This window comes from the organism of the source record quoted next, unplaced genomic scaffold (genome assembly GCF_019419815.1).
Source record: "Pyrus x bretschneideri cultivar Hongxiangsu unplaced genomic scaffold, Pyrus_bretschneideri_v1 Contig11, whole genome shotgun sequence".
In the NCBI taxonomy this organism is placed as follows: domain Eukaryota; kingdom Viridiplantae; phylum Streptophyta; class Magnoliopsida; order Rosales; family Rosaceae; genus Pyrus; species Pyrus x bretschneideri.
This window is the reverse complement of record NW_025999402.1, coordinates 7,298,453-7,312,704: the sequence shown is the minus strand read 5'-3', so window position 1 is coordinate 7,312,704 and position 14,252 is coordinate 7,298,453. Positions and strand designations below refer to the sequence as shown.

Sequence of the window (14,252 nt, the reverse complement as noted above, 5' to 3'; positions counted from 1 at the left end):
TTTATCACCAGGCGGTACATTCCATCAAAGCATCTCACTGATCACATATATCTCTCACTCTTAGACAAGATTTTTTCTATTGAGAAGAGTGAAGAATTGTATTTACATTTTCGAACAAGTGACCAAAGGCCTTCACAAAAGGCAGAAAGGAAAAAAAGAGAGCAATTGGCTAAAGGACAAAGTTTATAAGCACCAAAGTACAATCTAATAGTCACATCCAAGCATCTTTCTATGCATGTACGATTGAAAGAGGAAAACTTTTTTAGTATGCCGGAAATACTATTTAATACAGCGAGTATAATAATATAAATATTCATAAATTTAATCAATTGTACCATGACGTTGAAGATAATAGACTCTGTTAAAAATAAATCAATAGAAAGTGGGTTACTTTAGTCCTTAAAGCCCTTCTTTTATTGGCTGACAGAACAAAAAAAAAAAAAAAAAAAAAAAAAAACAGATTAAACAACCCTAGGTGTGCAAAAAGTTTTTTAGGTTTTGAGCTAGTGTTTTCATAATACCTACAATTAACCACTTTAAGAGGTGACCCTAATGATAATATTTAAAGGATTTGACCCAAGATTTTTCAAGGAAAACTGAAAATCTTTGTCCCTAATTCTCAATAGGCTGCAAAATGATTGAAAAATAGTTCATATTCGGGACTGATAGAGACTGATATATTCGTTCATGCTTGTCAATTCAGGAATTGAAGGCCTCTTGTTTATCCATGGAAAGAAATATTGTTAGGGGAACTTCGTTAAGGCTGCTTACGAGAAAAACTTGAGCATGACAAATCAAACAATTATCACAAAAGGTGAGAAACTCAGATTGTCTATAACGAAAGTTGTGCTTACGTGGAGTCGAAAAAGTAGCGAAATACAGTAAGACATGTTTTTTGGAAGAATATCTCATTGTTCAGCTAGTCAAATAACTATCATATCGTGTGAGATAGCGTAAAATTAAGAATTTTAAACTTTTATAAGAAATGTACAACAGATAACATGACTGGATGTCGTCAACAAACTTGTTAGCTCGGAAGTTGAGGGAGGAGAATGCAAAAGATAGACTTGTTTCTAAAGGAAAACAGAAGTCCCAAATTAGTGGTGGTTGGCTTTTGGGTTGCTTTTTCTAAAGGGACCACGTTTGGAATCAAACAATGAATCTCATCATCTGTGGGAGTTGCTTTCTACACAATGATTTAAAAAACCCAGCACAGTAAGACACAGCTAAGCTTCTGAAAAAGACATGATGAACCCTAGTTTTAACTTGAATTAATTAACAATTAATTATGTTTTAGATTAAGTTAATCAAAACGCATGCTATTAGTTAATTGACAAGAGAGAAAGACAAGTGGTTTATTTATAGATAAGTTGAGGATTGCCTAACACACAGTGCAGTCGTCAGCCACTATGCAAGTTTCATATCAACCAACAATGTTATCGGATCAAGTGACATTTGCAAAATCTTAATTTTGGTAATAATGTCAAAGAATTCATGGATTTGGAGACGTATGATTCGTTGGTTGAATCACTCGATGCGATATGTGGCCGCTTCGTCGTCAGCATATGCTTATCTATTGAGTCGTCGAATGATAAAAGTTGATAGATGAAGATGAAAGTGTTTTCAATAAATACAGATATTTTATTGTGACTGATACGCACTAATTATGCATTGTTGTCCAACATACTTATCTATTGAGTTGTTGAACAATAGCAGTTGATAAATGAAATGAAAGTGTTTTCAAAACATATTTTGGTGTGATTGTTTCGCATACCGTGGCTGCTTTTTTGTCAAAGTATGCTTATCTATTGAGTTGTTGAATGACAGAGGTTGATAGATGAAGATGAAAGTGTTTAAACACACATATATTTCGGTGTGACTGTTAAACACTAATTATGCATTGTTGTCAATATACTTTCTATTGAGTTGTTGAATGATAAAAGTTGATAGATGAAGATGAAAGTGTTTTTAAAACATAGATTCTCATTGTGACTGCCACACACTCATTTACACTCTCGTCATCATACTTATCTATTAAGTTGTTGAATGATAGAAGTTGATAGATAAAAGAAACTGTTTTTACACATATATGTCGGTGTGACTGGCACACCTAGTTATACACCGTGGTCAGCATATTTATTTACTAAGTTGTTGAATGACAGAAATTGAAAGATGAAGACGAAAGTGTTTTTAAAACACGAAAATTTCAGTGTGACGGCCACGCACGGATTATATACTGTCGTCAACATACTTATTTACTAATATTATACATTGTTGATCTTAATTTATGAACATAGAGTACATGGATCATTAATATTATGTGATTGTGTGATGGTAAGACGCAACTGCATGATCTTACAAGTTACAACTATTCTAAAAAGCTCTCCTTAAAACAAGTTGATAATAATGAAGTTAAATTATCTTTAAGTTTTCCAGCGATAGTCTTAAAGTCGATAATGAAACTAAATGGTTTTTAAATTTCCAAGTGATCGTATAAAAGACTCTAAACTTAACTAATCTAATCAAAACAACAGATGACGATTCGAACTTAAGTTATGAATGAGAGACACGCTGCTTGAGCCAACTTGTCTACAACTGTGTCTGCAGTACACATGAAATTTTTAGTGGAAAAGACTACAAGTTCTGAATACAGAGCTTTGTTATGGGCAAAGGCATAGGAACCCAAAGCCCACGGAAGGAAAAGGCTTAGGAGCCAATACATACTTCTCCAAAATAGCAGGCTTCTCTTATATACATTCATTGAGCAATGGACGAGTACAATCTGAAAAAAAACATAGTAAATTAACCATTCATTGGAAATAGTCTACTAGCGGGCGGATATCGCCCTCTCTACCTCTCCCGTCACGTGAAATTCTGGGAAACGCTTGATCTTTCAAAAGTTCCATTTGCCATCAACTAAAACGCAAAACAGTTGACCACTGAACGGTTAGCTTGAGCCTTCGTGCAATGTTGACGCAATTATTTTATTGCACAACAAACACTAACATTTGACCAGTTATATCTCCGCATTAGTATATATTTCATCACATAACGTGTGTCACACGATGATATATACGGGAGATAACATGGGAATATATACCGGTGATACCACAGTTGTACCAAGCCAAAAGGACAGAGAACCCCCTTGATTACAGGTTGAGAAAGATAGTTTCCTTGCATACAACATCGATTTTGTAGTGCGAGTAGCGTAGGAGCATCCGAGTGGAAGCGACTGATCTAACAAGCATATGTTTACCAGTTCCATGTGGAATGACACAGATCATATGAACATCAATAGGAAGGAAGCTAACGTTGTAACGAAATTGCACAAACGGATATGGAGAACAAGATTTGGTATTCATATTCCTTCTTACAGAAAAAAGACAGCATATCAAAGTATCCCATGAGACCGATTTCTGCAACAAAAACATTATTATCTAGATTAGAAGTTGTTAAGGGACAAACATGACATGACATTGCCATGCTGCTTGATCCAAGAACAAAATTGTCTACCAAACCGAGCCACTCAGCGTGATTTGGAAACATATGCAATTGAAGCTGCAGCAATAAGGGTTGTCACCGAGGAGATCAGAGTCCAGAAACTCTTCTTCGTCTGCGCCTCTGATGACTTCTGCAGAGACTCGAGTTGTTTCTGCAAGTCTCCAACCATCTTCTCCTTGTTTCTGAAAGCATTCTGTATGGCATCCAACTCCGCCACATATGGCTGAATTTCTTCCCCAACATTGTGATCACTGGTAGCCACTTCTTCCTTGCCCTTGGATGTTGAAGATATGTGTGCTGTGGTGTTCTTCAGCATAGTCAAAGCTCGCGTCAACTTGGTTCCTTCTGATTCAAATTTAGCCTCCCAATCACGAATTTTCCTCTGAGCCTCGACAAGGTTCTTCTGCATCAAATCTTTTTCCTTAACCAATGATTCCGACCGGCTCTCCATGGCCTTGTTTTCCTCGGCAATGTTCTCACTAACACTCCTCAGTTTCTCCAACTCTTTCTTGATTTCTTTAATTGTCTTCTCCCTCCCCGAAATAGTCAGCATTAAGTCTTCCACTTTCTTCTTCTCCCCATCCAACTTCTTCAGAGCCTCTGCCTTCTCCTGCGTAACACGATCAAGGGCATCTTTATATTGACTAACTTCAGAAACCAACCGCGCATTCTTGTCCTTCTGCTCGTCGGATGAATTTTGCAACGTACACACAAAATCCCTTTCTTTTACTACTTGACTTATCAATTCAGCAATTTCTTTCTCTTGCTTCACTTTTGCCTCCTCAATCTCACTCTTCTTTAGCTCGATTTCCTTGATTCTTTCCTCCTTTTTCTTCAATTCCTCAGTAACCATATCCAAAAGTTGCTTCTGTGATTTTACTTCTTCATTTAACTTCTCGAAACTCTGCTCCTTCTCCCTCTTCTCTTCCCCCAAAACCTTAATCTCCCTCTCCAGCACCTCTCCCGTCCCCATAGCCTGCTCAACACTCTTCTCCAACTCCAAAACCTTCATCTGCAACGCTTCATTCTCCTTCCTCAAACCCAATTCTATATTACTCAACTGTCCCGCTTCATTCTCCAATTGAAAAATCCTTGCTTCCTGCCCGGTCTTTTCCTTCTCAATCTCATTCTTTTCTCTCACAACCCTCTCAATCTCCCTCTTCAAGTCCTCGATCGCTCTCTCCGACTCAGCATGCTTCATCTCGGCCAACTCCTTCTCTCTCATTGCAATTTCAACCTCCCTTTCCTTCCCAAACTTCTCCTGCACCAACCCATCACATTGCACTTTCAACTTCTCAAATTCCTCGCCGAAAACCCTCTCTTTCTTCTCCATTTCCACCACTTTCAACTTCAACTCATTCGCCTCCTCGGCCACCCCACCAAAATCTCTCTTCACACAATCCCTCTCCCGGCACACTCTGCTCAGCTTCCCCATCTCGATTTCGAGCCCACCGGCAAGCTCCTCCACATCCCTCTTCAGCCCCACAATCTCACCCTCTCTCTCACTCATCGCCTTCTCAACCTCAGCTTTCTCTCTCATCATTTGCCCCAACTGGGCCAGAACAAAAACACCATAAACACTCATTTCCAACTCCAACCCAACATTTTCCTCGCTCTTCCAACTCAACTCGCTCACAAGCGACTCGCTTTCCACCCGGAACCGACTCAGCTGGGACTCCAAACCCGCCTTGGCCTGCACCAGAGCCTCCACCTGCTGCCGGCGGTCCTTGGTCTCCTTGAGCAGCAGAGAGTTGAGGGACTTGAGGTTCTCGAGCTTCTCGGAGGGCTCGTCCATTGTGGCGGCTTTGTGGGCAGTGTGGTGGGTTTCTTCTTTGGTGTCAATGGGTTGATGGGTCACTTTCTTTTTGCCCATTTTTTGCGGTTGATGTTGGTGGTGGGAAATGTGAGATTGGGGTTTTGAGAGGATTAGGGTTTTTTTCTAGGGTTCCAATGGCTGAGATGTGGCCTGTGGGGTGGGGGAACATTTATAAGGGATAGGGATTTGTGAGAGGAGAGAGAAATTGTGAGGAGAGAGAGAGAGACAAAGAGAGATGTTTAAACGTTTTGAATTTGGGGGGATGGGTTAGCATTCACATGAAGTGCTAAACCGTCAAACCAAAACCTAAAAACTTAACGGCGTTTGTACTCCAAACCCCCAAGACGCCGCCGGCACCGTCGTTCTGCGACTGCCAAGGCTGCCCCTGCTTCGACTACGACCATTTTCCCGCCACTTGCTATGCTCTGGTTCTTGGACTAAACCAGAGCAGAGCAATTTGCTTTCGAACTCCATCTTCTTTCCTCTTCACCTTCGAATTCCATCACTTTTCCCAGCACTCTTTCTCTCTCTCCCCCCACCGGAAGCACTGTGATTCCGGCGAAAGCTCGTCGCAGTTCCGGATGTAAGAGACGACATCGAGACGGCGTTTCGGTTGACTTTTCGGTTTTCAATACTCTGTTTAAACGTGAAAATGTTCAAAGGTAAGATCCAGCTGTCAACTTTTTATTGGTCGGTACTCTACCTGTCAGTGCGTGAGTGTTTCCCCCGGAAAATTCTTCAAACTTTGGGCCCATTGGGCCCTCTCAGGCCCAGGGATTGAGGACTTTGGTAGCTGACTGTTGGGTGGGGTGTATTTTTTTATTTTATTATCGAATTTATTTTTGTTGTTTGGAACTCTGTCGTGCGGCCACGTGTCTCAGTTCTGCATGTGGCATTGTGGATCCTCTTATGGCGGTTCTTTCTTGGGGGACCATCAATAATTAGATTGTCATTATTTTCCATAGAGAGGAGAATGAGCACAAAATATTTATTTTGTTGCGTCGATCGAAATATGTTTGGTGATGATTAATGAGTAGTGAGTGCTGCTCACTTATGGTGAAATATTGTTTGGTGATGATTGGTGACTGATGAATAGTGAGTACTGCTCATTTATGGAGAAATTATTGCTCTAAATGACTGGATTGTTCGGATTGAAAAATTTTGTATAAATTGAGGAGCACTCACTACTCAATTCTGCACTTGGCATTGTGGATCCTCTTACAGCGGTGCTTTCTTAGGGGGCCATATGTCAACAATTAAATTGTCATTATTTTCCATAGAGAGTATAATTAGCACAAAATATTTATTTTGTTGTGTCGATCGAAATATGTTTGGTGATGACTGATGAGTAGTGAGTGCTGCTCACCTATGGAGAAATAGTGTTTGGTGATGACTGGTGACCGATGAGTAGTGAGTACTGCTCACCTATGGAGAAATTATTGCTCTAAATGATTGGATTGTTCGGATTGAAAAAATTTGTATAAATTGAGGAGCACTCACTACTCAATTATGCACGTGGCATTGTGAATCCTCTTACGGCGATGCTTTCTTGGGGGACCATATGTCAATAATTAAATTGTCATTATTTTCCACATAGAGTAGAATGAGCACAAAATATTTATTTTGTTGTGTCGATCGACATATGTTTGGTGGTGACTGATGAGTGGTGAGGGCTGCTCACCTACGGAGAAATAGTGTTTGGTGATGACTAGTGACACTGATCGATGAGTAGTGAGTGCTGCTCGCTTCGGATTGAAAAAATTTGTATAAATTGAGAAGCTGTATGATAATTATTTTATTTTTAGTTTTTTTTAATTAAATTGAAATTTTGTTTGATAACTCCTCCAGTTTCGGGATGAGGTTTCAAAAAATCAAAAATGAAAAATAATTTCTTTGAGTTCTTAAAATTTGGCCTTAAATTTTTAGTTTTTGGTTTTTAGTTTTCAATTTTATTTTATTTTTTATTATTTTATTTTAGTACATCGATATTTTTACACTAAGGAGATGTGGTGTTCAGCTAAGCCACATAATGGGCAGAATTTTTAGTTTCTGGTTTTTAGTTTTCAATTTTATTTTAGTACATTGATATTTTTACACTAAGGAGATGGGGTGTTCGGCTAAGCCACATAATGGGCAGTCTAATTTGGTATCAAATTCGCCATCCACGAGATTCGAACCTAATACCTCACACTTCCAAGTGAAGAAAAATACCACCAGACCATAGTATTGAGTGACTCAATTTAATTAAAAGTGGTTGCCAAATAAGATTTTAATTAAAAAAAAAAGTGAAAAGTAAAAACCAATACCTCAAAACTCAAAACGAAATGGTTATTAAACACATATACCTTGGCTAATGTAAGCCATTCATAAGAATTAAGAAATCAAATATTGATCGACAAGACCGTTTTATCACCGTAACATTATTCTTTTTAAGGAAAAAATACTATAGATGCAAGATATAGAAGGGAAATTAATAATTTCTCTTTTGCAAGATATAGAAAGGAAAAATGATCTCTGCACACTTTTGTTTCCCTTTTGTCATGCCCGCCTAAACTTAATTTTGTCCCTTGAACTACCTGTTAGTTGAATTAACGCATTTGCATGGCTTAGAAACACAACAGGGTATTCCTGATGAAAATAAACTGCTAATCTTGTCGCAATTAGTTTGTCACTTATCTCTGCTGTCTAGTGGTTTGTCTTCGCTTGTAAGTAAGAGATTTTAATTTCGATTCTCGTTTATGGCGAGTCCGAACCAAATTATTATGAATGACTTATTATGCGGTTTAGTACAAATCCTCCATCCCTCAGTGTAAACATAATATATATATATATATATATATATGTTATCATATTGAAAAGGCTGTAAATAATCTTTAATTAAAAAAATGCAAAAATCATTTCTTATATACATTTTTTTTTTCAAATAGAGAAAAATTATGTGATATTAGCTCTTCGGCAAAAGGTTACTTGCGAAAAAAGACTACTACACCCAAAAACCCCCCACACTTCACTCATCCACCGAATTTACAAATGCATTACTTATCACTACAACTTTCATATATAAGTAGGAAGTGAAATTAAGTAATAGGAAGAAAAACTCACAAAATGCAATGATAAAAAAAGAAGAAGACAATAGTTGCCTTAGTCTTCATGTTTTCTGGACTGTGTCACATTTTGAATTGATAAGATGATCAATTAGTGATTGTTTTGCACTTTAGCAAGTGAGCCCTTTGCACTATATTTATATTATGGATGTTTCATGTTTATGGTAGAAAATTACAAAAACTAAGTTAGATTTATAAAAGAACAGAATTCTGAATTTTGAGAGTTATTTCTAAATTTTCTTGTATGGTATCACCCGTATCACCCAAAAAATATATTTCATACAAAATGCAAAAGTATATGAACTTTCTATAATTTAAAAACAAATGGCGAAAAATAGGAATAAAAAAAAAAAAAAAAAAAGAATGGTACACCATATTAGTAAAAAATGTGATTTCTTGACATTTTCCTTTGTGAATATGATATTTGTTGATATCACTAAAACAAAAATAGAGGCGTTTTGATATAGTTGCCTTGATTTTGAATTTTTAAATCAAACAAAAGTTCAAAGCCAAATTTTTTTTGTGGTCTTTGTGGTGACACGCTAATTTTAAATTGACTCTTACGATACAAAAGTTGATGTGTGGATGATAATTATAGGTGGTAAATTCATATCAATTTTTGATCTATTCATTTTGAACTCATAATTTAAGGGTATATTCATATTTTCATATCAACTTTTGGTTATTTTTCCAGATTTCTCAAAACCATTAGCAATTATACAGCCCCACCCTTCACTGACCGCTCTCGCCAGCCAAAACCACCCTTCATAATTTAAGGGTATATTCATATTTTCATATCAACCTGCCCAGACAAGGGCACTTCAGTGCTGTGTGGTGACATTAGTAATCTGTTTCAACAAGACAGCAATCCGTATGGAGAGTACAATATCTTTGGAGATCCTTTTGCTGCAAACATGGTATATAGTTGTTTGATGGTCATTCTGTGCTTAACGTACAATATTGGTAGTGATCATGAACAAATCAGGTATTACATTGTGGTGTCCCGGTCACGCTAGTTCCTCTGGATGCAACAAGAACGATTCCTCAATATGAGACTTCTTTCAAAGCATTTGAACAGAAACAGGAGAAATACGAAGCACAATGTAGCTTCCAGTCCTCGAAAATGGTTCGTGATACATGGTGGAATGATGAATGTTATAAGGCTTTTCTTCTATGTATGAGCTAAAATTCTGAAACGTTAAGATGATTGTCTACCTCTGATATATATTCATGAGATACTGACTATTTCGCAGGAATTTTCCATATGGGATCCTTTTATGGTTGGTGTAGCGCTATCTCAAATGCGTAATTTAGAGAAAGATCACAGAGAAAATGAATTTTCCAAATTGGAATACATGAACCTCGCAGTGATAACTTCAAACAGACCTTATGGAATGTCAGACGGCTCAAACCCTCTGATCATTGGTGGGCGTTTGATCCCAAAGTTCGGTTTACAGAAGAATGGGGTAATGGGAATGGAATACCCGTTTTGCCTCTTCGTGTAGCATTGTCCAAAGTTCAGTTGGTTGTTACACCAGTTTCTTTGTTATACATTTACCGATTTCTTGATAATTCTACGCCTTTTAAGATGTAACAACCAACTGAACTTTGGACAATGCTACACGAAGGAGACAACTGGCGCGGAAGTAGTTAGCGTATATATTGCAACAGAAGCTAAGCGTGATCATGACAGTAATAATACTCGTGCCAAAGATTTACGATAGTTTCTTGGATGTAAGCTAGTTCTGGACTACAACGCACCAATTTTTAGGTCAATATGTGTTCTCCATTCAATTAAGACATACAAAAATTTCTTGGATAACTTATTTCCTTTTGTACTTGATAGATAATGGTAACTTCAATAATTGAGTCAAATGCAGGTTAAAACTCGACCTAAGAAACTGGATGGCCGAATATTATAACACAGCATCCACTCCACGAGAGTGTACAGACTTTGAAAACAAGATTTTGGAAAGAAGTTATTGGGTAAATCCCTAGTATTTGATATAATATGAGTGCTGGAGACTTTCTAGCTCTTCTAAAATTACCTGTGGAGCGGATCAACCTAAAGGTATGATACTGCCTTCATAAGCTTTCTGAGGTTTGGTGCTAGTGCTACACATGCACTAATACAAATGAATAGCTTAACTGAGTAGTTTTGTAGGACGGCATGCTAGCAATTACACATTTTTGCAGGGCAACATACATGCCTTTGAAGATGTAGCTCTTAATATACAAAATGATGTCTCCACAGAATACAAGTTAGTGCTAATGGCTGGGCAACCGCTGCAACCATAGATGTTGTTTATGACATACTACATATATATGATGGGCCGTGATGATATTCTGGTTGGTCTCGGAAATGTGTTTGAAGTTGGTCAATATTATTCATCTTTCGCTTCCCTCGGACAGCCAATTGCAATAGAGGTGTGGAAGACCATTGTAAAATCACTCGATCCAGGATTACCTTGTTGACCAATGGACCTTTGACAAATTTAGCTGAAATCATTCTTTCGGAGAATGCAGACTCAGTGGTCCAAGTAAATGTTGTCGCTATGAAAGATTATGCCTCAATTTTTATGTCATGCTTTGATACTGGATTGACATTTTCATTGTTATGATTTCCTTGCAGGATGTATATATTGTCGGGGGACACATACGCCACGGTAACGAACAAGGTAATCTGTTCACTATTCCTTCAAACAAAAGATGGCATACAAAAGTTGTTCCGCGAATCATTAACTGTTTATCACGGTAAAACCAATTTGTCAATATGAAGAATAGTCTAACCTTTTGTAAGCCCTTGCATAATTTGATCCCTCACTGATGTGGGACTTTGTTCCTGACATTCTCACTCAATGGACATTTGACAAATTTAGCCGAAATCATTCTTTTTGAGAAAACATATTCAATGATCCAGGTAATTATTGTCACTATGAACATGCAACTGGATACGCTTATTTTGTCAAAAGGAACTTTGGTTTTTGTTGATTGAGAAATTTAAGTCTCAATTTTTTATTTGACATTTTTAATTCGAAGCCATTTTCACTGTTCTCCTTGTAGGATGTATATATCGTTGAGGGACACATTCGCCATGATAATTAACGAAAAGGAAATCTGTTCACTGTTCCTTCAAATGAATACGAAGAATTTAACATGTTTCTTAACCCTTTGGCTGCAAAGGCAGTGTTCGATTCGAAACTGAACATAACACTGATTCCTTGAGAACCCAGAAGCAAGTCAGTTCCTTCCAGGATATGCTTGATAAATTGCAGCTAACAGATAGGACTCCTGAAGCTGTATTCGCCCAGCGTCTACTTCCGAGGCTATGAAAACTGAAACTGAATCATCATAGATACCCTCACATGGTAAAGTTCCATAAAGTCAGTTTTTTCTTATTCTGTTAATCTTTCCATCTGATTAAATTCAAGTTTCTATAGTTCCGCACTGAGTAGATACGTATTAATTCTATATCGAATGATGGATGTTCACATTGTAATGTACCATAGAGCAGATTATCCATGTATCAAATTTAACGGTCATACATGCTCCCATGTCACCAAATAAGAAGTTTCATTACATTTGTCAACTACACTACTTGACTTCGAAGAACTCACTTTCTTTCCGTTCTGTCATTTCACAGGACACATTTCTGGGGGAAATCCTTGGAGCTGTAATCTTGGGCGGCAAGAAATCTCAGTTAAACCAAATCTATGAGTTTAAACCCCTCAAGGTCGTCACGAAGGAGAAATTTTTCAGTGTGCCTGGAATGGGGCGCAATATACCGAGTGTCATAATATAATTGGTTGAAATTTATTTTTCAAGTTTACAATCAATTGTATGTTACACTTAAGTGTATAGAATCATGTTTTCAACGTACTAAAAAATGTCTTGTCGGTCGCAGAGGGAGATGTGTCAGAAATCCGGCAGCTGCTTATCTATGAAAATAATTAAACATGGTTAAGATATTGAGCAGTGTAAATCCAGATGCATATTATGAACAATTTGCTAAAATATTTAGTGAGCAACAGCAGACTTTTATGTGGGAAAAAGGAGTATGGGTTTTTTCCTTGATAATTCCTACTTGATTTGTTACATTCTTGATCTTTCTAAGCCATTTTTGTTTGACAGTAAAGAAAAACTACAAGGAAAGTTAGAAATCTGAGAATACTCTTTCTCCATTTTTTCAACCTTGATTTTACTATTTCATGTAAGTAATTCTTGACAGGGGTCCATCCTCTAAGCCAGCTTACAATAATTTACCCTCCTTTGTAACTCTTATTTTCATTCCTGCCCACTTTGTTTTCTCTTATCTGATTATGACGATATTTAAATTAATCTAATTTAAACTACAAAAAAAGGAATCGAACTCTAGTGCATAAAATAAAGCAAACCGTTTTAGTCAACTTGGTTAAACCCAGTTTCAGTAGTTGGAAGATATCTCCATCATCCTACTCAACCAAATCATGAATAAGGATTGGAAGTGAATCATGGAATTATGTGGAATATTAGGTTGATTTCATAATATATTCCTACTATTTTCCATTCAAATGTAGGTGCATATTTGTCAACGTATAGGGTGGCTATCCCTACTTCAGAAGCATGGTTTGTTTTGATCATTCTCTTTCCAATAATCCTGCTACTTCCACAATAATTTGGTTATCACAATTATTAATTGGAAGAGCAAAACCAGCACCTCACTTCATCCAAAAATAATTAGAACAGAACTCTGTTTTTCAATGTTTAAATTATTTTTTTTTAAAAGTGGGTTTATCTTTGGACGATCATTGGCCAACAAGGCTTTTCACTTTGCAAGGGTCAGAAGGAGAGGGGGGGAGGGAACGTCTATTGTACGCAACCTTACCCTTTGCTTTACAAATAGATTGTTTTCATGACTCGAACCTGTGATTTGTATCATGGATGTAACAAATGTAATAATCGAAACTACTTTTAAAAGTATGACGTTCCATGTATATATTCTGTCGATCATACCTAACTATATTTTGATCCATTCTGATTTGAAAACTTCCCTAATCAATCAGCGCTACCAAAATTTCTCTAGTTCAATAAGCAGTGTGGTCTAGTGAATCGTCAGGCAAGAAAAGGAATACAAAAATATAAGATACGGTTGGACGAAGAAGAATAAAATCATACATAGAAGATACTTTGGCATTTCAGCATGCATGTATATATTATTAATGGCCGTTGTTTCCACACTACCCTCCTCCTCCAGAGTGTCCTGTCGATTATCCCACGAGTTAATTAAAATTAATTAGTACTTCTCATTCAACTAATCATCCTAACAAACTGGATTTGCCCTCCTTTTTTGATACCATAATATAATGTCCTTACCACTAGGTATATATTCCCTCATAATTTTCTAATTAAATGTAAGCAAAATTTAAAAAAAAAAAAAAATATGCTAATTAGTAATTAACCAACAACCCAATAAAATGGCTGGTGGATTTTAATTTAGAGTAAATTTAGAATCGGTTCTTGATCTTTTTCACACTAGTTTAGATTTGATATTTGACCTAAAAGTTAGTTTGAGGTCCAAGAGTATAACAAAACGTGCACAATTTCTCCATTTGTTAGACATTTTTGTCAATTTGATTACGTGTCATGAGCAAGGACCCGCAATTGGTCCCTAAATTTGTACCTTAGTTTAGATTTGGTTCCTAAATTCTCACCTTAGTTTAAATTTAATCCTTGAACACATATTAATTAGTAGGACCCGTATATGTGTCATATTAGCATATTATCATTAGTTTTTATATAAGTTAACAGCAAGTAACTAATGATACATGCTTTTACTAAATTCGTAGACATCA

At 36.9% G+C, this 14,252-nt stretch overlaps 1 protein-coding gene and 1 pseudogene across 1 annotated transcript; one reads left to right on the top strand and one right to left on the bottom strand.

Moving 5' to 3' along the window:
• Window positions 1-3,526: 3,526 nt before the first annotated feature.
• LOC103928344 (cingulin-like) lies at window positions 3,527-5,951 on the bottom strand. Its single transcript, XM_009337375.3, has one exon. The coding sequence runs from the start codon at window positions 5,372-5,374 to the stop codon at window positions 3,527-3,529; it is 1,848 nt and encodes a 615-aa protein (XP_009335650.2). The 5' UTR covers window positions 5,375-5,951.
• An 18-nt stretch (window positions 5,952-5,969) lies between these two features.
• LOC103928365 lies at window positions 5,970-13,005 on the top strand (annotated as a pseudogene).
• The last annotated feature ends 1,247 nt before the right edge of the window (window positions 13,006-14,252 follow it).

What these genes read in the sequence shown, in the direction of transcription:
- LOC103928344 (XM_009337375.3), bottom strand. Translation starts at nt 5,374, where the DNA reads ATGGGCAAAAAGAAAGTGACCCATCAACCCATTGACACCAAAGAAGAA.